At 55.5% G+C, this 27,592-nt stretch overlaps 3 protein-coding genes and 1 long non-coding RNA gene across 11 annotated transcripts in view; 2 read left to right on the top strand and 2 right to left on the bottom strand.

Moving 5' to 3' along the window:
* Positions 1 to 3,406, top strand: part of MGLL (monoglyceride lipase) — a 233,392-nt gene extending 229,986 nt beyond the window's left edge. For all 4 annotated transcript variants that reach the window (XM_047743143.1, XM_047743134.1, XM_047743125.1 and 1 more), the window contains one exon: positions 320 to 3,406. In XM_047743143.1, coding sequence (XP_047599099.1) covers positions 320 to 445 — 126 coding nt within the window. In that variant the 3' untranslated portion in view covers positions 446 to 3,406. The remainder of the gene's footprint in view (positions 1 to 319) is intronic.
* A 688-nt stretch (positions 3,407 to 4,094) lies between these two features.
* LOC125107775 (uncharacterized) lies at positions 4,095 to 6,152 on the top strand. Its single transcript, XR_007129649.1, has 2 exons — positions 4,095 to 5,402; positions 6,008 to 6,152. It is a non-coding gene; the product is annotated as an uncharacterized LOC125107775 (long non-coding RNA).
* A 2,966-nt stretch (positions 6,153 to 9,118) lies between these two features.
* Positions 9,119 to 16,793, bottom strand: ABTB1 (ankyrin repeat and BTB domain containing 1). Of its 5 annotated transcripts, none has more exons than XM_047743110.1 (12): positions 16,619 to 16,793; positions 15,334 to 15,361; positions 15,151 to 15,206; positions 13,979 to 14,123; positions 13,675 to 13,834; positions 13,539 to 13,584; positions 13,076 to 13,192; positions 12,871 to 12,989; positions 12,294 to 12,392; positions 12,019 to 12,186; positions 9,803 to 10,003; positions 9,119 to 9,724 (listed from the first exon to the last, which is right to left on the bottom strand). In XM_047743110.1, the coding sequence occupies exons 1-12, from the start codon at positions 16,632 to 16,634 to the stop codon at positions 9,518 to 9,520; spliced, it is 1,362 nt and encodes a 453-aa protein (XP_047599066.1). In that variant the 5' UTR covers positions 16,635 to 16,793; the 3' UTR covers positions 9,119 to 9,517. The 5 variants fall into 5 exon arrangements, with proteins under 5 accessions (XP_047599066.1, XP_047599031.1, XP_047599041.1 ...); XM_047743075.1 differs by having other exon boundaries at positions 15,299 to 15,361; positions 16,619 to 16,774; XM_047743103.1 differs by lacking the exon at positions 9,119 to 9,724 and adding an exon at positions 11,747 to 11,844 and having other exon boundaries at positions 9,830 to 10,003; positions 15,299 to 15,361; positions 16,619 to 16,775.
* A 106-nt stretch (positions 16,794 to 16,899) lies between these two features.
* Positions 16,900 to 27,592, bottom strand: part of PODXL2 (podocalyxin like 2) — a 37,383-nt gene continuing 26,690 nt past the window's right edge. Inside the window, exons 5-8 of the mRNA XM_047743063.1 lie at positions 20,987 to 21,143; positions 20,360 to 20,421; positions 17,938 to 18,117; positions 16,900 to 17,435 (exon numbers count right to left, since the gene is read on the bottom strand). Coding sequence (XP_047599019.1) covers positions 17,223 to 17,435; positions 17,938 to 18,117; positions 20,360 to 20,421; positions 20,987 to 21,143 — 612 coding nt within the window. The 3' untranslated portion in view covers positions 16,900 to 17,222. The remainder of the gene's footprint in view (positions 17,436 to 17,937; positions 18,118 to 20,359; positions 20,422 to 20,986; positions 21,144 to 27,592) is intronic.

Raw genomic sequence — 27,592 nt, 5'->3', positions numbered from 1 at the left:
ACCAGATGGAAGGCGGGGATGTGTAGACAGAGAGTGGAAATCACCCTTTTGAGATGGAGGCACAGACGGGTCCATAGCTGGAGAGAGAAAGAGTCAAGGGAGGGTGTGAGTTGATTTGAGAGGGAGTGCTGGAACAGGATGGGACATTTAAATGTATCTGAACCACCATCTGATCAGAAGGCAATGACAGCATATAGAAGGGAGCCCTCGGCGCAGGGGGGTGCGCCTGGAGCCCCGGCCGTTCTGCCCCCCACACCCCTCCCCCACCTGCACCTGTCCCCTCCTGTGGCCCTGACCTCTTGTCTTTCCCAATTTGCAGATATACGAAGGTGCCTACCACATTCTCCACAAAGAGCTTCCTGAAGTAACCAACTCCGTCTTCCGTGAAATAAACATGTGGGTCTCCCAAAGAACAGGGGTGGCGGGAACGGGGTCCCCACCCTGAGTGCACCAGCTACGTGGCCCACGCACGGTCGGGGATGTGGGCAGAGGATGGGCAGAAGCTGGCTTCTCACGCGTGGCTTGCCGGGGGAGGGGGGAGGAAATCACAACCTGGAGGAATCCCTAGCAGCAACAAATCCCTAGATTTTGTTGATTTTGTTGTATACCAGGCTGCCTGCTACTGGGTCTACCTTAAGGTGTAGATACATTGTGAAAAAATGGAGAAGGGTCACAGGGAGGAGATGTGCTCCGATGTCCTTAAAACCAAGTGCGGCCTCTGCCCTGCCTCTTCCCCCGCCCCTCCCACAACAAGGTTCCCAGGAACTCCTGGTGTTCCTCGAACACCTGACTGCAATAATTAGAGGAGTCTCCCCACCCCACCCCCTCCCTCCAGCCCCCACCCCAGGACACTCCCCAACTGGCCCCGCTCTGTGGCCTTTCTCTGGCTGTGGGATGAGGTGGCGGGGGCAGCTCCCCCGGGGCAGACTCACATGCACTCCGAGGCCCAGAAAATGCCCGGGACTTCCTTGGCACGAGGAGCCACCCATGCCACCCATGTCAGCTCCTTGTCAGCCTGGAGCTAGGCTTTGGGACAGGATGAGGTTTGGCCCACACAAAGAGGACTGGGCAGGAACCCCTCCTTGTTGCCTGGGGAACCCCAGGCTGCCCACAGAGTGCTTTACACATTCAGAGGCTGCTCTTCCCTGTGGGACCCGCTGGACCTGACACTATGAGAGGGGAATGGTATTGAAGAGGAAACATTTAATATATAATGTATATTCTAAAGCAGGGATTATTTGGGTGGGTGGGTGGGACCAAGTGTGGGAGCCTGATGCCCCTGCACAGAATGGGACAAACTGGCCGCAGGGCCCTAGGTCGAGGTGTGACCCCTGGAAGCAGGGCTCCCCCCTCCAGCCCCAGCAGTGGGCGGTGCCAGGCGTGTCCCTGGTCCTGGCCTGCCCGCAGCCACCCTGGGAGCCTCGGTGCTGGCAGCACAGCTCCCTCTGGTGGCAGAAGAGGAGAGTCCAGACTCCATGGCCCTGCCCAGGGCTGCAGCACCGCCCCCCCACTCGCAACCCCCTTTCCCGGAGGCCAGGACAGGAGGGGCCAGCGAGGGCTGGCATGGGCCCACCTTTCCCAGCAGAGGGCCCCGCGGCGCCTGACCTGCCTTTCTCAGGTGCCAAACCCCACCTGCCCACCCTGGGCCCTCCCTTAGCGCCAGCAATAAATGGGGATCACCGGCCACTGCGGGGGGACTTTCACTTTCAAATGGGACTGTTGTTACCTCCTGAAGCTCCTTAGTGCACATATGACCCTGGGTGGGGGTGGACCCGCGAGGGGACGCCTGCTCGGCCCGCAGGGTGCAGTCAAGGGACCTCAAGGCCCTGGATGAGGCGGCTGCTACAGGGCCAGGCCCTCTGAATTTGGGGACTGGGAGTTGGGTCTCCCACCTCTTCCTACAGCGGTGGGAACTGTTGCCCTTCACCCACACCCTGTTCTGGGGCTTGTTCCGGGTCCCCAGAGAGGAGGGTCCCCCTGCTCTCCTTCCAGGGACCCTGACCATGGCGTAGCCAAGCGCTGGTCACCCTCCAGAGGTCAGACCCCGGGCCCCAATGGAAAGTCATGCTGGCGTGGGGGCTGAGGTCTGTGTTCTCCTGCCCTTCTGGGCGGTGGGGGTGGGGGGCTAGGGGGCAGGGAGAGGGCAGGGCCCATGGCCCCACAGAAAGAGGCTTTCTGTGACCCATCTCCCTTCTCTGGCTTCTCTTTCGGAGGAGAAAAATGTAAAATATGCACTGAGAGAGAAGGTCAGCCCCTGCCTGTTCAAATTGGCCCACTGTATGAATGTTTCTGCTCCTCGGCTGAGGAAAAACAGAAATGCCACCCACAAACCCCCCAAACCTCGGGCACCCCTAAGCCCAGATCAGGAATTCTCGCCAAGAGCGGGGATAACGCAAGTCACATGAAGCCGCCTCACCTCTCACCCCTGCCGCCTCTCCCAGAGCATGTGCCGGCTCCGCCATTTCCCAAATTAAATATCAGGCCCATGGTTTGACCTGGAGTGATTTGGACGCACGGATTTATTCATATGAAAGCTCTGACAGAGGCATATTCAGTCACATTTACATATCTGGTTAAAGGTTAAAAAATTGCCTATATTAAAAAGAAAAAAAAAATTATTTGGAAGCAGGACTGTCTCCTAAAACAGGAGGGGACAAGGACATGGCTACACCCGCTGCTGAATGGGAGCAGGTGTGGGAGGCAGACACCAGCTGTGTCTGTTGTCCCACTGGGGCCGCACCAGGGCTATGGGCCCGCCTGTCCTGGGGGAGCTGTGCAAGGCTCGAGTTCATTCTCAGTGGTGACGGCTCCATGCCGACATTGGGAGCTTCAGAGTCATCCCTTCACCATGACGAGGAGCTGAGTTTGGAAGGGAAGTGAGGTCATTCTTGGCCCGGCCTCAAGAAGGAGAGAAGGACCCTGGAGACGCGCACCTCTGGGACCCGAGGTCCAAGCACTGACGTGGAGGCGGCACCTTCCTCTGGAAATTGGAGGTCACCCCGGTTTATACAGAAACCATGGGGTTCAGGCCTGGTAGTCCTTCTAGGAAAAGATGCCCCTTGCAACAGGAATGGGGGGGCGGTGGTTGCTCCTTTGCTAGGATGGGGGTGGATGGTCACAGGTACCCCCTCCCAGCTTCCAGGGGGCACCAAAGGATGCCTGGGAAACCCGCCTGCTCTGTTCTGCACTGTGGCAAGGTCCCATGCTACCTTTTCTCTCTTTCACCAATCACTAACATAAACCCACTGGGGTCACCGTGATCATCTAAGCAGTTTGCCACTTACTGTCCCTGCAGCTCAGCCACAATCCTCTGTGCGTACCCTTACTGGGACTCGCGATCCGTTCAGAACTATCAAAGGAACCATGTATGTCACAGCTAATCCTAATAAACCGGGTGTTTTCTGCACGTGGGTGTGGTCTGTCTGTCCCATCCGAGACTACGGCACTCCCGGTACGGAGAAGAGCTGACCCCCTTGCCTGGCAGTATTGCTGTCTGGGGTGAGCGAGTCATCTGACCCAACCCGGTGGGTGGGGACTGGGTTTTCCCTCCTCTGTTCTTGGGGACTTGTGCGTGGAGCAGGCGGCTTGCAGGCTTGCTCCTCCCGACTTGGCCACCGCCGGTACTGGGGAGCCTGGGCCTCCCGCAGCTCTGGACTCCACAGCTAGTGGCCCCCACCCCAGGCGGCTCCAGTCCACTCAGCGCTCCGTTCTCCTGCTGCTGGGCTCAGGGCTCTGCATGTCCTCCTCCAGTCTTGGGTCCCACAGTCAGCTCCGCCTCCACTCTGCCTCCTGGGTAGGGCCATAGGCCACTTCCCTCTGACCCCACGGCTGTTGCCTTCCCCTCCCGCCAGATGGCGACAGCGCCCGACTCGAAGGGAAGGGAGGGGGTGCCCTTTCAGCCATCCCCATACAGCCACAGGAGGGGGCGTAAAGTGAGTCAGAGGTGGCCTTCTGGCCTCCCTGCCTTCACCCTCTTCCTCCCGTGTCCCTGGGCCGCCACACGCCAGCCTCCCTGCTGGCGACCTCGGAGGTCTTTCCTAACCACCCGGTCCAAAGCCAGCACACCCACCCTGGCTCCTTCCCCACCTTCTGTATCCCCAGCACACTACTGCCCTCTGACAGGATCTGAGTTCTGCCTGACTACACAATTGCTCTGTCCCTCCACCAGAGCCGAGCTGCAGGACGCTGTGGGCTTGCTTAGGCCTCTGGTCTCCAGACTTGTCCAGTGAGGGAGGGAGGGGATGAAAAAGGGAGGGAGGCCTGCTGCACCAGGTACGATGCAGGCCCTGGCGCTGCCCCCCAAAATGAGCACAGGGGGACACAAACCTGCCACCTGGTGCCCAACAGTTGTGGGGGCAGGAAGAGAGGCGATGAGAGCACAGGGGACCAGCCCAGAGGCAGCCCTGCAGGAGAGCAGAAAGATGAGTAGCAGTGGGGTACACAGGCCCTGTGGCAAGGTGGCTCAGGGCAGGACTTGAGGGTGGAGGGAGTTCAGGTTGGCACCCACAGCAGCACCCGAGGATAGTGTAGTGAAGGGGTCCACGGGAGCAGCTGCAGAGTCAGGACCAGCCACAGAGAGCCCACAGCCCTGACTGGAGAGGGTGTCGTTGGAACACAATGCTGCCCCTGTAGGAGGGGGCTCACCTGTCAGGCTGTGGCCTCGGGTAGAGGACACAACCGTGAACAAAATGGAAGCTAGCAGGGAAGGGCAAGCTGGCCTTTTTCTCCTCCCACCTTCCCCTCTCACTGCAGGGAAGTCTTAACTACATGGCCCAAGACGGCTGCTCCAGCTCCGGTGACTGCACCCTCGTTCCAGCCTGTTCGAGGGGAAGAAAGGAAGGGGCAGGCACGTACCTTTCAAGGAATAAACCAGAGCCCACACTTAGTATCTCAGATCACATCTAGAAGCCACAGCTAAATGCATGGGAGGGTGGGAGGTGGTGGGCAGGTGCCCACAGAACAGGACAGGCTCAGGTATCAGGGGAGAGAGCAGGCTGTGCCTGAGAACAACGTGCCTGCACTGAGGCTTTCAAGGACAGGAGGCCCAGGGTCGGTATCTGCCTGGAGGATGCCGATGGGATGAGAATGAGCGGAGGTGAGGCCGGGCCTGACTGGGGCGGGGACACTGGGGACAAAGGGGATCCGTGGCTACTGAAGAGGTAAAATCAACAAGGTTTGGTGACCCTTGAGGGCAAAGGGGTCTAGAGGGAACAGAAGGAACGCATGCACATTTCCAAAATGCTACAGATAAGAAAAGCTTACAAAGTAAGCCCTAAAGTGTCCCTGTTATATCTTCCAGGAAAGAATGGAAATTCACACTGAAATTCACATTGGTTGAGCTGCCACTCCTGGCAGGAGCTTCCTCATGGGGGCTTGGTGGAATTTCTACACGAGTTCCACTGGTTGGTCGTGTTGTTCTCATTCAGACTGGTCAGCAAAGGCTCCAAGGGATTCAGTGATTGGCTCAAAAACAGAGCAGATTCAGAGCCCCAGCCCAGGTGTCCAAGACTCTGGTGCAGGATACCCCCTCCCTACCAGAGAAGGCAGGGGATGACAAAGCCCCAGTTGCTGCACCGCCAATGCAATGCTCAGATCTTAAACCATCTGTTTAAGGGCCTGGGATAGCCTGAGGGTGGCTTGCTGGCTCAGACATAGAAATTCCCAGAGGCCTAAGGGCCCCAGCCCTCCCTCAGGCCTGCCAGTGAGACTTTCCCCAAGTGAGAAATTTTTATGCCTTCAGGATGTCTGCTCGGGGACGAAGGCCACTCCTAGTGCTAGCAAGAGCACATCCAACCGTATGACGCCAGCACCAGATGTCAGCCTCAGCCCCCAACAGGGGCTCTTGGGTCTGCTGCAGTGAGATGGGACATTGAGGACTGTGCAGTTTTCCAGGTGGACGAAAGAACATATGCAGAACCGACACTCTCTTTTTTAAAATTTCTATCTCTTTGCAAGTGGGTAAGATTTTAATTGATGGTTGAAAAAATGTGTTCTATTTCCGTTATAGACCTGCCTCATGTAATGACTGTTTGGGTCAGGACCAGGATCAGGGTGAAGCCAAGTAAGGCCCTTGCCTTGGACACAATGTAAAAGCGGCACCAAGAATTTTTCATGAGCAAGATAAGTAATGCTCCCATGTGATGTAAATAAAATATGCATGATGAACCAAATAGCAGCACTTTAAAGACAGGATTGGGATTCCTGATGTTTCTCCCAGCTCTGGCATGATTCAGCACACAGCACTTTACTGACCTTGCCTCCCCGCCAACAGCCCACCGTGGCTCCTTTTTCTCTCCCCCGGTGGGGGTGGGGGGGGGGGGACAAGCCGACCACATGTTACATCTTAGAGACAAGACGTGTCTGTTGCTACTTGGGTCAGAGTTCAGCTGATCCAGTTTTCCTTCTGTGAAACATGTGCCAGGATCTTGAGTTGGGGCAGAGGGCGCCCCGAGCAACCTCAGGGCCACGGGAAGCTGAGCTACACCGGCTTACTACCATTTCCTTCCCCATGGCTCTCTCGGAAGCTGTTTTCATTGTTTCCTGCTTGCAACACCGTGCTGAACACCATCCCCACCTTAGACCACAAGCGGCTGAGAACAGGAGGAAGGTGTGATGAGGTGGCTGGTGAACGCCCCTGTGGCGGAACTGCTGAGGGGACTGGCCACGGTCCCAGGGAACGCGGACTCTCCAGCCCCAGTGCCTCCCTGGCAGGCACAGCTCACCAGTCTCACTCTCTCAGGGACCTGCGAAGTGCCACATCCAGAGCATTTCCCCTGAAATCTCCCCCCTTAGGTTTTTCCTTACAATCTGTAAGGAAATATTTCAAATATTTTAAAAGATGGGTTCGCTGTGTGAGTTCACTTTTGTCCCTAGTATCTATTTTTAATTTTTATTTTTTTAAAAGATTTTATTTGACAGAGAGAGAGAGAGAGAGCTTGCACAAGCAGGCAAAGTGGCAGGCAGAGGCAGAAAGAAAGGCAGCCTCCCCCCTGAAAAAGGACCCCCATGCGGGACTCGATCCAACTCTGGGATCGTGACCTGAGCTGAAGGCAGTGGCTTAACCCAGGCGTCCTTGTAGCATCTATTAAAAAAAAAAAAATGCATCGTAATCAGGGTGCCTGGGGTAAGGGGTGCAGTAGGTTAGGCATCCGACTCTTGGTTTCAGCTCAGGTCTGATCTCGGGGTCATGGGATCAAGTCCCATGTTGGGCTGGTACCCAGGGTGGAATCTGCTTGAGATTCTCTCCCTCTCCTTTTGCCCCTCCCCCGACTCGTGCTCACTTTCTAATAAATAAAATCTTTTAAAAAATGCATTATAGGGGGCGCCTGGGTGGCTCAGTGGGTTAAGCCGCTGCCTTCGGCTCAGGTCATGATCTCGGGGTCCTGGGATCGAGCCCCGCATCGGACTCTCTGCTCAGCAGGGAGCCTGCTTCCTCCTCTCTGCCTGCCTCTCTATCTACTTTTGATCTCTGTCAAATAAATAAAATCTGTAAAAAAAGTTTTTTTAAAGTAAATGCATCATAATTTTAAAAAAAATTTTCTAACGTTTAAACTTACTATGTATCTTGGCACATGTGGGAGCTGGCGTGGGGTCTAAGGTGGGACTTGTGGCTCTTGTGCCACCAGCCTGGACCCACCCTTCCTGTCTGGGTGCCTAGAGCAAGCAGAGTGACCTTGCAAAGCTTAAGTCAGCCCCTGCAGCACCCTCCTCGGCTCTCCCTCCACACCTTGGGTGGAGCCCAGCATTTCACAAAATACACAACAAGCTCACTCCGTGGGCCTGTGCGGGCCCCTTCCCAAGTAGCAGGAACTCACCTTAAATGCCCCAAGTGAGGAGGGGAGGTACAATCGAGTCATCCCAATTGACAGCTGGGTAAACTGAGACACAGAGCTGTAACCAGGCAGTAAGAGGTAGAGCCAGGGTGGGAACTCTGGCCATGCTGGCCTCCCTTGGTCTCATCCTGGGCCTCTTTAGGCTCCTAGGCCCAGCCGCCCTCCACCCAGCACGCCCCACTGTCCACTTGGCAAGTTCCCCTCCCCAACCCTCCCACACATCATCTCCTTGCCAACTGCATACCTTGTTCAACTGACCCATCCAATCTTACAGCTGACCCATGTGAGCACTGTGCCAGACCAATATGGATGAAATGCACGGGGGACTTAAGGAAAAGATCCCAGAAGTTGTGGAACTGACGACCAAGAGTAAAAAGGCGCAAAGGGCCAGAACAATAACTGCAGGGAGGGCCAGGAGCCCCATTGCTATGCCCCAGGCAGAAGGGGGCAAGCATCAGGGTATTTGTGCCTGGGCCTCAGGACCCCAGGGATTGGGGTGAGGGACTGGCTACAGGGCATCCTGAGAAAGCCACCTCTGACATCCTTGGTAACCACAGCCCCTGTGGCAGAGCCCAGGAGGTCTCCCCAGGAGGAAGGCTGGCCCTGGGCTAAGGGCTCCCCACAGCCAGTGGCCAGTGGGCTGGGGAGTGGAGGGAGCCAGGCTGGGGCTAGCTGGGGTCACTGGGCCTCCTCCTACCCCTTCCACTTCTACCCCTCCTCCCTGGCTCTCCTCTTGGAGCTGTACAGCAAGCTGCCGCCCGCAGGGCTGACAGAGGCCTCTCCCTTCTGGCCCTGCCCACCACCCAGCCCTTGGTCCTTGCAGGTGGAAAACGCAGGTGCTTGTGGGGAGACACCATGGCGGGATGAACAGCCTCTGGTATACAGGCAGTGTTCAATAAACAAGTGCTAGAAACCAGTCTGCCTTGGAAACCAGTCCTTTCCTGGTGTGAGGGGGAAGCAGCCTCTGCAGTCGCCCAGTCAGCCCTCCCACTAAACCTCCCCCAAGACCACTGAGGGCGGCGGGGGGTAGGGAAGGGAGGGGTCGGACTTCACCAAGAGGGCCCCAGAACAATAGCTGCGCCGAGGGGAGCCCCACTGCTAGGGAGGCTGGGCCCAGCAAAGAGGGGCTGCCTACTCAGACCCACACACACTCCCAGACCCCAAGGAGCCCCTGTTGGGCACCAAGGCCTTCCCAGCTTGGATGAGGGGCTCTAAACCCAGAGCTTCCTCCCTGGCCCTCCCCAGCGCCTTCCCTGGAGCCCACCCAAGACACAGGCTCAGGTTCCCACAGTGAATCAAGCTTTATTGCCACACACAGACTTTTCTGCTCCCTGTGGGCCAACTCTGCACCTCAGGAAAGCCTGCTTGCTGGCTTGGCTTGGAAGCAAACAAGCCAGGGCCAGGAGAGAGGGGGTGTGGAGGGGTTCCGGGGGAGGGAGGCCCAAAGAGACCCCTACCCCAGGTTTCCCTGAGCAGTGCCCAGCCCCAGGGCCTTGGGGGCTGGCTTGTGTTGGGGGAGGGGGGCTCACCCTGATCCTCCCCTGGGGCTCCCAGGCACGTGGGGAGAGGGGTACCCCATGGAGCCCCTCAGCCCATCACGATGCCCTCAAGGGTGCAAGGAACAGAAAGACCAGCGGCAAATGTGCACATGCATGCATGTGCACGCCCACGCCACGTGCGGACAGTTAGCAGTCCAGGCCGATGGACACCAGCAGGTCCTCCAATGCCCGTAGCCGCTGCTGGGCCTCCTCAATGGCGCTGTAGGTCTGCACCGTGCTAGCCACGTGGAAACGGATGTCGTCCACCAGCGGGATGGAGTCCGTCTCCTGCCGGGCAGCCACGGCCGCCGCCTCCTCCCGCACGGCATCCACGAAGTCTTCCCGCTCCACCAGCTGCAGAGAGGCCAGCTCAGAGCCTGCCCACCGCCCGCCCTCAGCCTGCCCCACCCACCACGGCTCCCATGGGCCCACCTTCTCGATGACCTTGGCCATGTACTCTGTGCACTGGTCCTCAAGGCGCGCCAAGCGGAACAGCTTGGCCACACGCCACACGCCCACCACGCTGTCCTCGTCCAGCAGCTGGGCCAGACTGCGGCCACACAGCCGCTTCAGGCCTGGCAGCAGGTACATGTCGGCCACGCTTAGCACATCATAGGCTGCCTCGGGGGGCAGCTGCAGTGAAAGAAGGGGTGAGGGAGTGTGTGCCCCAAGGTCACCAAGGCCACTCAGGACCCTGGCAGCAAGGCAGATCAGGAGCTCCAACCCACACCTCACAGGGCCCAGACTGCTGCAGGCACTGTGGGACCAGAAAGGCTGAAGGGGACTGGGGTTCCCGGGCCCCAGGCAGGCTTGCAGGCCAAAAGCAGCAGGGCCTCAGCAGGGGAAAGAAGCTGAGCTGTGAATCACACAGAACGTCTTCTGAAATTCTAGCTGTGGGACCCTCCTAGGCAAGTCACTTCATCTCTGTGTGCCTGTTTCCTCCTCTCTGGGAGGCACAACCATGCCCGCCTCAAAAGACTGTCAGAAAACAGAAGGTGCTCCTCTAAACTGAGGCAGGGGTCCCCCCACTAAGGCGGTACAGTAACTCTTTACCTGCTCCCCCACCCCCAACACCGGGACCGCACGCTGGGAGTGGGCTCAGCTCCCATCCAGACTTCGGACAGGCACAGGCAGCAGGCTGGAGACAGGGTGGGCAGGACCTCTGCTCGCACGTCCAGGCCACACACGCACTGCTCCGCCAGGTCAGGCTCTTTGCCTGGGACACACATATCCCTCCCCATCAGCCCTTGAAAGAGAACAGCTATCAGCGACCCTGCTCTCTAGACGGGGAAAACTAAGGCACAGAGCAGCTGAGTAACCGGCTCTGAGGTAACACACAACTTGTGGACGGCTAACCCCAGTGTCAAACCAGGTCTGCAGCCCAAGGCCACACTTCCAGCCATTAACAGCTGTCCTCAGTGGCAAAGCTCCCTCAGGAACTGGGCGGGGGGCGGATCATGGATCCCAGATGGCATGGGCCAAAGAGCTGTGCCACAGGAGGAATGAAGTCGAGGAGGCAGGAGGACTGGAGGCCGGAAAGAGTGTCTGAGTGCAGTGGCTGCTGGCCTTAGGGTTGGGGGTGCTACGTGTAGCGAGCACAGGGCTAACATCACAGCCTGGCCGGTCTCCTGCGCCCTCCTCCTGACCAGAGGCCGCATGTCCCAGCCTGCACTCTTGGCAAGTGAGTTCTCTCCAGAGCCACAGAACTGGCGTGTGTGGCCTCCACCTGGCCTATGACAAAGGAAACTGCTTTCCTTGTCTTCCTCTTCCTCCTGACACATGAGTCAGCCCATACCCCGACCTCCAGATGCAGAGCAGAACGCCACCTCAGGTGCTGAGGACCAGGTCCAGTCCGCTCTGTTTCGCAAGGAAGCGTGAGTGGAACACAGCCACACCCACTCACTCCTACCCCAGCTAGAGGGTGCTTGGCGTGACGGCAGCGTGGACTGGTCGGGGTAAGGATGCTCGTGCACAAGGCACTTACACCTGGTCCCTGGAGGTCTGCAGACCCCTGCCCTAGGCCATGTCACAGGGACAAGATGGAGGGGACAACCTGGGTCCCAGAGCACGCACTTGGTGCACGCACCTCAGACATGAAGGAGAAACGAACTTCTCTCTAAGTTACCAGATGTGGGTGCTCTATTTATCGTTTGTCACAGTGGCCTTTTACACACACACACACACACACAACCCTTTGGCACTAGCTCTGGCTGCCCGTGTTGCCCACACGTTAGGGATGCTCTGGGGCAGGTGAAGACCCAGGGACACAAAAGAACAGGGCACAGAAATCTAGAACCTTGGGCGTGGGCTGCTATCTAGAGGCAGGAGGCTCAGGGTACCCCACTGTTGTAATTCAGGGTTACTCCCCCTACCCACCCTCCAACTGGAGAACTCGGGGACCCCAGGTGGCATATGCTCATGGTGTGGCTCCCACCACTCCTTCCTGCTCTGGAACCGACTAAGGCCCCCTCTGACTGAAAGATAAATCCAGACATGTCCCCCACTTCCTCACCAGGCTCCTGGAAAACCAGCCCCATAGAGCCAAGCAGGACCTGGGTCCTCCCTTTAAGCCCTGTGGAGACCCGGGCTGTGGCCCTGTCCTGTCACACCCTCCAGCCCAGCGCCTCCAGCCCGCCCAAGCCCCGCACCTCTGTGTGGTCACTGTAGATGTAGTAGAGCACATGCGTGAAGATGTCGGGCGAGATGCCATGGAGGGTAATGGCTGGGAGGCCGCCTGAGGCCTCCAACTCCTCGTTCTCTCGGAAGTGGTCATCCAGCAGGGCCCGGAAGTAGTCACTGCGGCCGCAGAAGAAGGCCTGGGGGAGGCTGGGCTCAGGAAGGGCAAGGGCTGGGGCCCATGCCCAGAGAGCTGGCCAGGGACTTAAGGCAAGGGGGCGATGGTGTAGGGGGGAAGGGACGGCACCTTGTGGCAGAGAAAGCTGCAACCTTCCACCCGGAAACAGACATCGGGACAGCTGTTGAAGCCGTCAGGGCAAGGGAAGGGCAGCTCCCCGAGATCACCCTGGGGGGAATGGGAAAAAAAGACACCCTCAGAGCAGGGGTGACAAGGGAGAGTGGCCACCCCCAGCCAAAAGCCTGTTCTAGCTCAACCCCTGAGGGCTGGATTGCTGCCCCATTTGAAGACTTGAGTACAACACCAACTACAAAAGTAAAGTAGGCTCAGAAAAGGGAAGCAACTGGGGTGCCTGGGTAGCTCAGTCAGTTAAGCGCCTGCCTTTGGCTCGGGTCATGATCCCAGGGTTCTGGGATCAAGCCATGCATGGGGCTCCCTGCTCAGAGGAGGAGCCTGCTTCTTCCTCTCCTATCTCTCCCACTGTTCCTGTGTGCTGTCAAATAAATAAAATCTTTCAAAAAAAAAAAAAAAGAAAAAAAAGGGAAGTGACTGACTTCAGGTCACACAAGGGTTGAACCCGAGAGTGGGACCTGTCTACCACAGCTATGCCCACATCGGGCCCCATCCCAGGGTGCCCTGCACTTACACGGAGCTCAGGGGGCAGGGCGCAGTCGGCCAGCAGGGCCATGTCCTCCCGAAGCCGGGGGTCTGCTGGTGGGGGCTCGATAGTCAGCACCTTCACGCACGTGCCTGGCTTGGATGCCACTGTGGAGGGGAGAGTATTGCTTCAGGGAGCCAGGTGGGCCCTGCCAGTTCCCACCTGATGCCCTGGACCCCAAGCCTGGACGCACCGAACTCGGACACCTTCTCGCACTTGGCCTCCAGGTCACTGAGCAGGTCCCAGAGCTGGCACTGCTTGGCCAGGCGCTCACAGTCGCTAACGTGTTCCACACCGATGTCCAGGCGGCCTAGTTGCGACACAGGAGGCTCAGGACCCGAGATGAGCCCTCCGCTGTCCCTAGCACTGGGACTCCTGGATCTACTTGCCGCCTTGGGTTTCCTATCGGGAGCCACTGCCTGAGTTCTACAGGCCCCGGGACAGACAGGAGAGGGCTCAGTTTGCAGGCGGGACAAGCTCTTCCTGAGCAGACACACTGGCTCATTGTCTCCCAGCCCATCCAGGAGGCAGGTGGAACTGCCCCACAATGCAGGGGATAAGTCAGGAGATAAAATGGGGGGTCCAAGGCTACAGGTGGGTCTGCTGCTGGACAGAAACACCGTCCCTGCCTGCCCACCCTGGGCCCAGAGATTCACCTGTGTACAGGTACTGCAGCAGGGCCCCAAAGGCCACGGGGTTGATCTGTAAGCAGAGACAGTCAGGAGGAGAGGTCCGAGGTGGCCACCCAGCACAAGCCCCCTGCCGTCTCAATGCTCCCCGGGATGGACGCACCAGTGGATGCCTCAGGACCACGACGTTCTTGCCCTTCCATTTGGTGTCCAGCATGTTGGCAAAGTAGGCACTGCGCACACCCAGGACACAGCGATGTGCCCGGAAGGGCTTCCCATGCACGACAAAAACCACATCGCTATGGATGCCTTGCTCCAGAAGCCTGGGAGGGGGATGCGGAGGGGGTGTTCAGTGTGCGACTCCCCCCACTCTCAGCACAACAGCCCCCATCCCAGCCTGCAGAAGAGCCCTCAGCCCCACATCACTGTCCCACTCCACGCACACCCAGCCCTACACCCCATCTCACCGCTGCAAGAAGTCGTCGTAGTAGTCCCGCCTCCTGCAGGAGGCTGTCACCTGCTTATAGTCACGCAGGGCCCGGCGAATGGGGTCACTCAGTGCTCCATAGAGGCAGCGTTCCCCATCAAAGGTGTTGGCCTCACAACGAGCTCCTGGGGGTAGCAGGGCTCACCAGTCAGCAGGGTCAGGAACATGCACACCGTGGCTGGGATAGGGCCTGGAGGAAATCCTCATCTCTCCCCCTGCAACCTTCCCACATGTAGGGTCCAGCCCTGTAATGTGGAGCCCCTTCCAAATTACTCTGGGCTCACTCTGACACTATAATCTCCCCTGCCAGGACCTAGGCACACAGGCACATCTGAGCACCACACACTAAAAATAGAGCAGGCTCAGAGACTGCCCTGTTCTATGCACTGGAGGAACAACCATAAACAGACAAGTACCTGTTCTAACTAAGCTGATACTCTAGTGGGGCAGTGGCGAATAAAGAGGTTAATAAATGTCAGGTGCTATGAAGAAAAAGCAAGTAAGACAAATGGTAGCAGCAGTTGTGGCTGCCACATAGTGAGGCCACGAAAGGTTGCTGTGGCCGTGACCGCATGCAGAAACCTGAATGGAATGAGGAAGTTAGCCATGCAAAGATCTGAGAAAGGGCCATCTAAACAGAAAGAGCAAGTGCAAAGGCCCTGAGGTAGAAGCAGACTTGGAGTGCCAGAGCACTGGAGAGGCAAGTATGGCTGGAAGACTGAGCACCTGGGGAACCAAAGGAGGTGAGGCCAGAGCGGGAACAGCAGGTCAACTTAGAAGCACAAAGACTGGCAAGGCATTCTAGTTTTATGCTAAATACAAAGGCAATCTTTGGAGAACTTAAAGCCTATCAGGCTTAGGAGACCCACCAGGCTGCATTATGGAGAACAGACTATAGGTGGGGCAAAAGGGACAGTCAGGAGACCAGAGAAGGCTGGCTTTGAGGCTGGGGAGACGTGCTGTAGTTGGGCTGGGTGGTGGCAGTGGAGATGGGGAAGTGCATAAGGCAGAAAATAGGTTCTGAAAGTAGAACCAACAGGACTTGCTGACTGGATGTGTGTGGGGGTGATGGAAAGACAGGACTTGATGGTGTCTGCAAATGCAATACACACACACACACACACACACACACACACAGCCTCAGCCCCTCACCATTGGCCAGAAGATAGAGTACTAGCTCCTCGTGCCCACACAGGCAAGCATAGTACCTGAGGGAGGAAAAGGAGTACAGGAGGGAGTTACCAGGACTGAAAGCCCCCGCCCCACACCTGCCATGACCACCCACCCAGCCGGCACTCACAAAGGGGTGCTGTCCCACTTGTCCCGCACATTCACCTCCACGTCCCGTTGCTCCAGCAGGTACCTAGGCGGGGAGGAGGTCAGAGCCCGAGTCAGTACACTTTCATGGTCTGTGAGAGGAGACCCACAGACTGGGGAAAGAGAGAAAACATCCCTTTTGGCTGAGGGAAGTCTCCCCTAGGTGAGGGCAGATGACAGGCAGACCAGAGCAGGAAAGGCATTTGAAGCAAACGGACCAACATAGGTAGACAAGGTGTAGAGCTGGGAACTCAAAAGGCAAACACTGAGCCTCAGAAGCAGGACCCCAGAGCCCAGTAGGTCGAGAGTCTGGCCTGAAGGCATTTGGGAGAGAGGAGCTGATGACAGGCATCTGTTCTGCCAGAGCCCTCTGGCTGCTTGGGCCAGCAGACTGGACCAGGGAGACTGGAGTCAGGGAGACCAAGAAGGCTGCTGCAGGTGTCCGGGTGGTGTGGAAGCGTGAAGAGAAGTGAACAGATTCTAGAATCCAGAAGTCAGGAAACATGGTAGCCAATGGCATGTAGGAGGCGAGGAGGGCCACCAAGGATGGTGATGAAGCCATCACTGAGGGCAGGAAGCCTGGGGTAGACGTCCAAGCTGGCGGGGAGTGCTCTTGAGTTGCACTCAGCTTCAGGGGTTATCAGCTAACTCCTAGGTGACACCTGCTGCTGGGGGGCGGGGCGGGGACCAGGGACGCTGTGGGAGTCAGGAAGCCTGGGACCAGCCCAAGGGAGGTAGTGGTGGGTCAGATACAAGGAACAGGGAGGGAAGGGCCCACGAAGTGAGATGCCCCACATCCCAAACAGGCACCCCGTCACTCCCTGTTCTATGGCGATTTCTACGCAGATTTGCTTTAACTACACTTAGGAGTTTCCCAAATCTCCAGGGATCAGAGGTTAATTCTGGGTCCTCGGTGTTCCCAGCATGCCAGTCCCGGAGCGCATCAGCGCGAAGAGCCACGTTTAGAGTCCCGGGCCCGCCTCGGGGTCTGACCTCCCGGTCCTGAGCACTCAGAGGGCGACCCTCCTCTCCGCGGCTCCGCGTAGCAGTCCTCTCCTCCGGGACCCCAGGGAGTAAAACACCCCCAGCACTCCGTCCTGGCGCACCCCGGCTGGGAAAGCTGCCTCGGCCCCCTGCTGGGGCACCCAGGCGCTCTTGCCCGATGGGGCCGTCTATGGTGGGTTCAGCGCGGGGGCTGCGGCGGCGCAGAGGCGCGCGCCTGTCCCGAGCCGGTCCACCGCACGCACCGGGGCCGGCGGCGCCCCTCCCACCCCGCACCCCCCGGGGGCTGCGGGGTCCTCACCGCACTCGGCCCACATCCCCCTTTCTGCAGCTGGCGAAGAGGTCGCTGGTGTCCATGATGCGGGCAGCTCGGACCCGGGCCGAACGACCTCAGGCGTCGGTGGCTGCAGCGGCGGCGGCGGCGGCGACGCACCCCGGCCGGATGTAAACACACGCGGCCCCGCCCCGCTCCGCAGCGGCGCCTGGCGCCCGGAGGACCGACCCGGGCCGCGCCGCCCCGCCCCCTGCGCGCCCGCCCCGCCCCGCCCCGCCCCGGAGCAAGAATGAGTCCGGTAGGCGAACTGGCTGGGCCCGGCGTGGTCTCCGGGCGGGTTTAATGGGGGCCCCGGGGCGCGGCCGGGGAAGCGGGGCCGTTCCGGAACCGGCCCCTTGGGGCGTCAGGTGGGAGTGGGGAGGGCTGTGCCGAGACTGTTCCGTGAGTCGGTGGGAAGCGGGAGGACCCCGCACCGAGGGCCGGGCTGCGGGAGAGCGGCCGGGACCGGGAGGGGAGGGGAGGCGCGGCTGACCGCTCCGGGTCCGCCCGGCTCGTCCCGGCGCAGCCCCAACTGGGCGATGGCACGGTCGCGGGGTCACAGCGGGCCAGAGCTGTCGGCGGGCGGGCTCCCTCACAGGTGCGTGTCCTCCTCGAACACGTCCGAGTCCTCGGGGTCCCGCTTGCCTCCCATGAGCGCGCTCCAGCCCCCCGGGCCGTTGACGGCCCCACCGCCGTTCAGGCTGGGCTGCTTCTCCTGCATCTCCGACTGGCTGTCGCTGGCCACGTCCAGCGTGGGGTTGTCGTGGCAGCCGTTCTCTACGAAGCGCAGCTCCTCGCCGTGTGACTGCGGCGGTTGGGAGAGAGCCGCTGGGCGAGCGCCCCAACCCAAGCCCCCACCCGCCCGAACAACTTCGAGCACACGGCCTGGAACCATTCACTGTTCCTTCCCTGGTCTGTGAGACGGGACACAGGGAACCCCCAGCAGACCCTCGAAAGATGTCCGTTCCCTCTGTCCTGTTCCCACAACCAAACTCCTGATGAGACTTTGCACTCAGCAAGCAGGGGGCCTCCCTGACACCATCTGATCTCTCCCCACAGCCCCCACAGCCCCCACTGCACGTCTAGCGCCTATGACTGGGCAGGTGCCCTGCAGACAGGAGGGATAAACTGCGGGGGAGGCTCTGGACAAGCAGCTTCAGGAGCAGACCCCCATCCCAGGACAATTACTGCCACCCCACCTGCAGTGTGGACAGTGAGTCTTGGATGACTGAACCCGCTGGGTACTCTCTCCTCCATAGGCAGGACCCCCAGCCCAAGCCCTCCTGCCAGTGTGCCCCCATGCTCACCACATGTTTGAGCTTGGGCAGCCGGCGCTGCCAGCAGTTATAGAGCAGGCCCAGCACGATGATGATGACACAGATGGCACCGATGACCACCAGCACCACAAAGAGCGTCCCATAGTCACTGCGCACCTGGCTGGCCCGTGCCTGGCAGCTGCTTGTAGTGGAGTAGTTCTGGATGCCAATCTGGGGGTGGGAGGGGCCAGTTTCCCCAGCTGAGGTCCTGGGTGTCAGGGCTCCCCACGGGGCTGTAGGGTTGGGGCTCAGGGATGGGGGACAGGCTTTGAGAAGAGTCGGCATGCTCCTGACTATGCGCTCTCAGAGGCCTGGAACTGTGCTCATCTGGGACTCCATCCCTGTCTCTGCCCAATCGCCATCCGTTCACCAGATGGCAGCCCCAAGCCTCTTGATGCTATGCCTCCATTCCCAACCTCCCCTCACATCCCCTCCATGGCTCTGCCCTGATCCTGTCCCTGTTGGGGCAGACGTCTGCCTCCCCTAATGATTCAGGTCCCTGAAACACAGCTTCTACCTTGAGTGTGGAGGTGTTCTGTCACCATTATGGACAGTGCAGATCAGGATGCTGGGGACAGCCCACATCCTGGGCCACCACCAGCCTCCCAGCTTCCCCCTTTTCCCACTAAGAGTGGGTGGTGACCAATGGCCCACCACCCACTTGGCTGGCCAGTACCTCCGCTACACTGCAAGCTGTCCTGGGTGGGCTGCTCTTCTCAGGCCTAGAGGCTGCTGCACCCCTGCTGGGCCAGGCAGGTGCACTCTCCACAAATGAGCACCTCAAGCAGAGAGCAGGAAAGGGGAGGTGCTATCCTCATTGGATGACAGGTGCCAGGGTGAGGGGGCTATCTACTAGCTTCCAATACAGCGGCCTGGGAGCCACCCTTTCTGCCTGGAACTCCTCTACATGAGGCCAGGTCTCATCTCTGCTTGGGTGTCTGTAAACATCCTGTCTATTTCCAGTACTTTTCTTTACTGACTTTTTAAATTATCAAAGATCAGTTTCTCTTGCTAGGTTCAGCCACCTAACTGAAATTGCTAAATTTGCCAGACCAGGTCAGTCTGAATAGTGCCCGGCAAAGCTAGAACACCCAGGGGCAGGGAGAGGCAGGAAGTTTCTGTGGGAAAAAAAAAAAGATGAAGACCAGCCCAAGTTTCCACCTGTCTGCCCATCCCAGCACCCTGTGTTCATGAATCCAGAACTTAACAACTGGGAAGTCCCTTGGTAACCATCCAGGTAGTAAGGACAGCACTGTGCTTAAAGGCCTGGGCTCTTAAATCCTTCAGGCCTGGTCCAAAGCCTGGCTCTGCTGCTTCCTGGCTGTGCGTTCTCGGGCGAATCACTTCCCTTCTGTGGGCTACAGCTCCCATCTTAAATAGGACACCAATGGTACTCAACAGGGAACCCTGTTTAATCCTCACGAGGCAAGGGCTGGCGCTGAGGGCTGGGTGAGAGATCCCAGCGCAGTCTGGCACTCAGTAAGCATTCAGTGTGCTTATCAAAAAAAACCCAAACCACCAGCACAACCACCTTTCCGCCTTGCGTGTGACAGATAAGGAGGTGGGGTGCACGGTCATGCACAGCTCATCTTTCCCAGCTGTGAAATACTGCAGAGCCTGGGAGAAGGGAGAGGGCTGATGCCAGGTCACTGGGTTTCACAGTGAGCAGTTGGCATGATGGCTGTCCTGGGGAAAGGAGGAGAGGAACCCCCAAGGTCTTCCCCATTAAAGAAAGTGGAACAAGGAGCAGGAAGACCAAGGAGAAGGACCAAGGGGGGGCTGCCCCACCCACAGGCCCTGGCTCTGCTCAACCCTACACAGGGGTGGCTGGCAGTGCAGGAAGACAGGCTGGCCAGAGTGTTGCTCAGCCCATGTCTCTAGGACCGGCCATGCAGCTGGCCAACTGCACTGGGTCAGGGCTGCTCCTCAAGATGGTGGGGCTGTCCCCTGAGCACGAGCCCTGTCCTGCCAGATGATGCCTGACTGATGGCTTTTGAAGCATGCCCACGCCTGTTGTGTTTTCTTTTGTGGTTTCTGAAACTGCATCACGCTCTCCTACCCCACGAGGCCTCTACCCAATTCCTAGGGCAATTCCCACTTACCCACAAGACTCCCATTGACCAGTCCAGATCCCCCTCGGAGGTCCCATTCCTTCTGAGTTCTATCTTGACTACCACCCGCTCCGGGCCCTTTCGCAAACTGCGGTGGTGCATACACATTCCGAAGCATTCGTGCACTCCATCTCTCCCGCGGGAACTGTGTCTTAGGAGGACTGAAAGGAGGAGCTGTGCAGAGCAAGAGCTGGACTTCTGCTCCTTTGCACCACGTGCCGGCTATCTCCCACCCTCAGTGAAGGCATCCCTGCTCCCAGAGCTGTAAGGAATGAGAGGGGAGTAGGTCCCTGCCTTCTTACCTCCACCAGATTCCTGCGGATGTCACCCAGCATGGAAAGGACATCTTGAGTGGGCACCACCCCTGGGGGTAGACACCATCATCAGCACAGCCTTGGCCACTGGGGCACACCCAACTCCCTGGGATAACCTTTGGCCTAAGACTCCAGAGTCTTGTTTCCCTGCTCCTGACCACATGTAGACCCCATGGTGTATGCACTCCCCCTCTCCCCAATGCTCACTTTCCAAAGCCTGTCTCATTGCAAAGGAGTGAGTGAATGGGCACCATGTGACAGGTGGGACACCGGGCGGTCACTCCCACAGCCCCACACTGCTGCATTCTGAACACGCTCCCTCCGCAACCCACCACTCCTGTGCAATGCCTATTGTCTCCTGCCGTGGTGCTGAAACCACACCTCTTCCCCTCCTGGTCCCCACGTTTGCACCCTCCTCCTCTTTGCCAGAACTCCAGTTCAACTCCAGTTGAACCCTACATCAGGGGCCCAACCACTACCTCTTGTTGCAATCCTAAGGTCCAAGGTCAAAGCCTCTGGGTGCTTTCTGTGGTTCTGTAGACCTCCCGCAGCCCGCGAGAAGTGGTTTGATGCTGCCTCCCTGGGCCCTCCCTTCCCTGTGCTGCCCTCACTCACCCTGCTCGCCCACCAAGGTCATCAGAAGATGCTGCTCCTTCTCACTGGGCTTGCTCAGGGAGATGTGCCAGTCCCCGTGGCGGCCACTGCCATGGCGGGGCAGCACCTCCTCCACCAGGGCCAGGAGCTGCAGCCCTCGGTGCTGCCGGAACACTTCCTGCAAGGACAGAAAGAGAACCCCCCCACCCAGTAAGCGAGAGGGCTCTACTGACACCCCACGTCCGGGTCTAGCCCCCACTCCAGCCTCCAACCTCCCAGTGGCCAAACCCTGGGAAAGGCCATCTGGCTATTCCGGAGGGGACTGCTCTTACAGACCTGGAGACCATCGAGAGGCTTTGAGCCCAGCCTTTGGGCAGAACTGTGGGAACGTCAAGACACACATCCACTGGGCATCCAGATGTTCCTTCCTGCCTGAGCCTCTCACATGAGGAGGGTGTGGGGACTGCCTGGGGATACTTGCTATTGAACTTGAGGACAGATGCATTCCAGTGCAACAAGTCTTGAAGTGGGTGTGTCATGTGTGATGCCCTGAGTATTCAAGTGTACAGCGCAAGGGATGAATATACTGGGAGGTCAGGCATGCAACAGACCAAAGATGCACCCCAAACCCAGGAGGAGAAGTGGGGAGCAGTAACAGGCTCACCTCTCGCCCGTCATTGCAGAGATACAGCCCAAAGCGGGGGAGTCAAGAAAGCTGTCTGAGTACTCTTACAGTGGCACTGGTGGCCAGAGGAACTAAAACAGATACAGTTAAAATGGTAACTCCTGGAAGCAGCGGCCAGGGGCAGGAGGAGGGATATAAGCAGATTTTGTTCTCACCTGACACTCGCTTGTACTGTTTAGATTTTCCTGACCTTGTGTAGATATGATTATGTAAAAAACAACAAGAGGCAGGTACTGGCCAGGAACTCAGTGAGTGGCAGAAACCCAGGCAGGCTACCGACCTAGTCCCATCAGGGAAGAGACCCTCCACTGGCCCTGCAGCTGCTCCCCACCCCGAGGCTCCTCTCCAGCAGCCTTCTTCCTCCAGTAACCAGGAAATCACTGACCCCAGTTCCTGGCCTCCAAACCTTCTAGCAGCACACCTGTCCCAGCTGTTAAGCTTTCTCTTGAGTGCCCGGCCTTAGAGCTTTGACCCAGGGCTGCCTGCCAGGCCCAGGCATCTCATCAGACCATGCGGGGCCCTGACATTCCCATCTCCTTTCTGGTAAAGCCCAAGCTAGCGAGGCTTCCTGGTCATCATCCCAGCGTAAAGGCCACCAAGGGGACTTGTTACCACGGCAAGTGCCAGGCGCAAACGTGAGCCTTGGTCTTCACTGGCTGAACAGAAAGTCAACTCGGTTCTGAATTTGGGAGAAAGCTGGTACCTGGAGATAGTCACGTGCGCCTGGGAAAGCCCTATTCCCGAAATAGTTCTTACCGTCTTCATGTGCACGTGTGTGCCTATGTGTGTAGGGATGGGGTACAGACCTGTATCTGCCTGAGCAGCAGGCTCTGTACCCAGCAGCCTCCCTGCTTACTAAAGGAACACATCCCCACCACAGGCAATACCTCCCCCCATGCCACAGGCCTGTGATCCCCCATGTGTGCAGACCCATGTTCTGGGTCAGGGTGTCTGCCTGGCTTAAGCCCACAGACCCACAGTGTCCATTCCGGCAGCGCCTGATGACTATACATTACGTGCCGTTTATGTTGTAGATGGGAACTGAGTGTCAGGGGCCTGGGGAGAAAGCCCTGAATTTGGAGTCAAAGAAATCTGGGTTCAGATCCCGGTTCTGCCATTCATCAGCTCTGTGACTTTTAGCACAACACTGCACCTCTCTGAGTCTCGGCTTCCCCCTCTGAAGATGTAGCTTTGGTCCTAACACCATGCACTTAATGTGAGGATTAAAAGAGAAGTGCTTATTCAGTCACAGGGGCCAGGACAACTGATTATTCCAGTGTAAAAGAAAGAAAAATCACACTATAGTCAATTCCAGATGGACACCAGATCTAAAGCTTTTAGAAGTAAGCAAAGAAAGCTATCTTCAGGGGTGCCTGGGTGGTGCACTCTGTTGAGCGTCCAACTCGGGTCATGATCTCAGGATCATGAGATCTAGCCCCATGTTGGGCTCCATGCTCAGTGCAGAGTCTGCTTGAGTTTCTCTCTCCCTCTCCCTCTGTCCCTCTCCCCTGTGTGTGTTCTCTCTCTCTTTCTCTGTCTCTCTCTAAAATAAATAAATCCTTAAAAAAAAAGAAAGCTATCTTCATGACCTCTGGGTAGGCAAAGATTTCTAAAATGGACTTAAAAACACTAACCAAGAAGGAAAAAATTGGTAAGTTAGATTATTTTATGATCTGTTTTTTAGAAATTGAGAACTTCCATTTATCGGAAGGTACCATTGAGAGAGGATAAGGGCAGCCCACCGAATAGCAGCAAATATTTATGAGATATATATGTACACACACACACACGACACACACACACACACACACACACACACACACACACACACACTCTCACTCACTTACAGACATCTCCTATCCAGGATATAGAAATAATTCACAGAAATCAATTAAAAATAGTCAAGATGACCCAATTGGGTCCAATCAGCCAAAACACATATGAAAAGGTGCTCAACTTCATGAATCAGGAAAATGAAAAATAAAACCACAAAGTGATACCAGTACACTATACAGCTTGAAAACCAATTAAAATGAAGAAGACAAGGGAAAGAGGTGATGGAGACAGGGGAGAACCAGACGCGTCAAGTGCTGCTGGAGGCAGGAGAAGTTATGCAAACACTTTGGGAAGTTGTGGGACAGCATCTGTTCAGGGTGAACAGAGGCAGAGACCGTGGCCCCGCAGTGTCACCCATGAGAATGGTGTCCAGATGCTCACCAAAATACATTTCTGAGAGCATCCACGGTAGCCTACGCCCCATAGCCTGAAGCGGAACTACTCCAAGGCCCAGCAACATTAGAGTGGATGCATAAATGGAACACTAGACAGAAGCACAGTGAACAAACTTCACTAGGTGCTGCCATCTAGATGAATCTCAAAAAGAAAACACTGAGGGCAAACAGCAAGACACAAAATACTGCCTACTGAATGACTCTTTATACAAAGTGCAAGAGCATGCACAATCAATGTATGGGGTTATAAACCAAGAAAATGGTTTCCTTTGAGGGAACAGTGTCTGGAAAGGAGAGTGAGAAGGGCTTCTGGCAGTGCTGATCATGTGCCGCGTCTTGGTGAGGCGCTGATTACGTAGGTCTGGATCTTTTGTGATGATCCATCAAGCTGAACGCTTAGGATCTGCGTGCTTTTCTGGACACACACTGTAAGTCATTAGAACTTTTCTGAAATGCAATGCTCTCTTCCCTGCTGACTCCTGGGTGGATGGTCCTTCCCTCACATCACACCGTTTCTCCCACAGTCAAGGCTCCAGCTCTCCTGCTACCATCCAAGCCCCTGTATCCAATGCACCAAAGTTACATGTAACTCCTCGAAGTGTCCAGTATGGTCCTGATGGCAAACAGGAAGGGACACGTAACCCAGCCCATCATTTTGACTTGTGGCATTACAGCAGATAGAACTGATGAAAGTCCTGCTCTTTCACCTTGCTATAAACACAGACAAACACTGGGGGGAAAAATATAGGCAGAAACAGAGGGAACTCAAAGCCAGAAGAGTGAGCAGGTGCTAAAGCTACAGCAGTTCGCAGGGGTGCAAGACCCAGAAATGGAACCCAGGAGCTGGAGACTTGGCTTTAAACGCTTGCATGTTCTTGGCCCCCATGAAACGAAGAACTACAGCAGAGTACCAGGATGGAGCCTGAAGCCCCAAAGACCCGCCCTTTCAGTGAAATTGGACTCGAAAACATTCCTGCTCACCTGGAGGAGCGGTCATGGGCTCTCCCACCTGCCCAGGTCCATGGGGAGGAGAAAAATGTTATCCAAGATCACTTAAAAACTCAGGCTTTTGCTTTACCTGGGTTTGGAGTCCAAATGTCCTTTGTGATATGAAAATCCAAGCCAAGAAATTAAGATGAAAGCTGACCTACGAATGCTGGAACTCCCAAAGTTTCCCTGAAACCATTCTGGTGGAAATCTTTTACAACCTGGGGCTGAAGAGGAGATCAAAATAATAAAGAACGATCTATACCAGGGAACAAGGTACAAAGCCACAAACAGGAGAACTGACATCCCAGGATGTCCTGTTACTAAAACAAAAGGAAAGAGATCATGAAATCAATATACTTCAGCTAATTCAGAAAATGAAGGAATAGAAACCATAATGAAAGAAGGGAACAAAATGAAGAACAAAGGGTAGGATTTGGAACCAAGGAGAAATTCTAAAAATATAAAACAGTTATCTATATTAAAGATTCAACGGATGGATCAGACCAAAGATTAGACACTGCTGAAGAGAGTTACTAATTTGAAAGATAAAGCCAAGAAATTACTCAGAATGCATCAGAGATATTTGTTTATTTATGTTTTGGAGAGAGAGAAAGCGTGAGCAGGGTAAGGGACAGAGAGAGAGTGAGAGTGAGAGAGAGAGAATCCTCAAGTAGCCTCCCGGCTGAGCATGGAGCCCCACGTAAGGCTGCATCCCAGGACCCCGAAGAGCCAAAACCAAGAGTTGGATGCTCAACCCACTGAGCCACCGAGGCACCCCTCATCAGAGAAATTTAAAAAAGAGAAAGCATGAAAGCATTAAGAGACATTGTAGATAGAAAAATAAGGCCCAATAAACTTCTAATGAGAATGAGAGAGAAATGGGAAATTGGTAGCATGTAACAAACTGCATATTCAATCCTACTCCCAGGAATTTACTCTGAAGGTACATCCCAACAGCAGAAAAATACATACACACGCAGTCATTCAAAGCAGCCTTATACATAACTGCAGGATACTGGAAACCACCCAAATGCCCACCACAAAGGAAATTTAATAAATAATCCAAAATACATATACATCATGGGGTTATTATTATTCAGTTGTAAAAATTATTATTCAGTTGTAAAAATAAAATGATTGGGAATAATCTCCACGAACTAACATGAAGTGATTTCCAGCATACATTGTTAAGCAAGAAAAGCAAAACACAAAAGAGTAATGTTATGTATGAATGGAGTTGCGTCCCCCCAATAATTCAGATGTTGAAGTCTAACCCCCAGTACCTCAGACTGTGACAGTATTTGGAGACAGGATCTTTCAAGAGGTGATTAAGTTAAAATGAGCTCATTAGGGTGGCCCTATCTGATCGGATGGGGTCCTTACAAGAGGAGGAGATTAACGACAGAGTCACGCACAGAGGGACCACGATGTAAAAAGACAGAGGGAAGAAGACCATCTGCAAGGCAAGGAGAGAAGCTTCAGGAGAAACCAGTTCTCCTGACACCTTGATCTTGGACTTCCAGCCTTCAAAACAGTGAGTGAATAAATTTATGTTTTTAAGCTACCTAGCAAACTAATAAAAATATAAATAGTATGCTACCTTTCCTGAAAGAAAGAATGGAAGAAATGAAATATCTGTCTGCTTATTGCTATAAAAAGAAACCCAGAAAGAATAAGCAGAAACTAATGAGATTGGTTACCTAGAGGGAGTGGGTGGGAATGGAGGGTAAGAGGTGATGGGGGAGAGGGGTGTTTCTCTAAGCACACATTTTTGTGTCATTTAGATGTTTAGAACCACACTGAAGTTTTACACGGCCCAAAATACAACTGAATCAACAAGGATGAGGGAGGTAAGGTCCAAAACTGAATACAACAGTAACAAATAAACCTAACTATATCTCAAATGTGTCTCAACTTACTCTCAGATGGTCTGGAAAAATGCTAAAAGCTGGTGAATCTGGCTGAAAGATACAAAGGATATATTTGCACCAGTCTTCTGAAATTATATCAAAATGAAAAGCTACCAAAAAAGAACATGAGAAAATTAAAGACATTCTTTACACTAATAAGGGCTGATACAGACATATCCTTGTAGAAAGAGCTGCTAAAGGGTATATTTCAGGAAAAAGGCAATTAAATTTGCAAGAAAGGAATGGGAATGTGAAAAGACATGTAAGCAAAGAAACAAATGTATTAATAAAGTAAAATAAGCACTGACTGATAATAATAATGACTGATCCTCAACACCACTAATCATCAGAGAAATGAAAATCAAACCCATAATAAGATTCCACTTCATACCCATTACAATGACCACTACTCAAAAAAACAGAAAACAGGGGCATCTGGGTGGCTCAGTTGGTCAAGCGTCTGCCTTCAGTTCGGGTCAGGATCCCAGGGTCCTGGGATCGAGCCCCATGTCAGGCTCCCTGCTCAGCGGGGAACCTGCTTCTCCTTTCCCCACCCTCCCCATACTCTCTCAAATAAATAAAATCTTAAAAAAACACACACACACACATAAATAGAAAACAAGTATTGGTGAGGATGTGGAGAAACTGGAATCTTGGTCCACTGCTGGTGGGAATGTGAAATGGTATAGTCACTGTGGAAAACACCACAAATTTCTCTAAAAATAAAAAATAGAGGCACTATATGATCCAGCAATTTCACTTCTGGGTGTACATACCCAAAATAATTGAAACAGGGTCTCAAAGCGATATT

This window comes from Lutra lutra, chromosome 1 (genome assembly GCF_902655055.1).
Source record: "Lutra lutra chromosome 1, mLutLut1.2, whole genome shotgun sequence".
NCBI lineage: Eukaryota > Metazoa > Chordata > Mammalia > Carnivora > Mustelidae > Lutra > Lutra lutra.
Note: the sequence above shows the minus strand (reverse complement) of the source record. Positions and strands in the feature narration are given on the sequence as shown.

Coding starts and splice junctions, on each gene's coding strand:
- ABTB1 (XM_047743075.1), bottom strand. CDS start 16,674: ATGGACACCAGCGACCTCTTCGCCAGCTGCAGAAAGGGGGATGTGGGC. Junction 12,393..12,870: donor CCCTGCCCCCTGAGCTCCGT/GTAAGTGCAGGG, acceptor CATTCCCCCCAG/GGTGATCTCGGGGAGCTGCC. Junction 12,187..12,293: donor GCAGCTTTCTCTGCCACAAG/GTGCCGTCCCTT, acceptor AGCCTCCCCCAG/GCCTTCTTCTGCGGCCGCAG.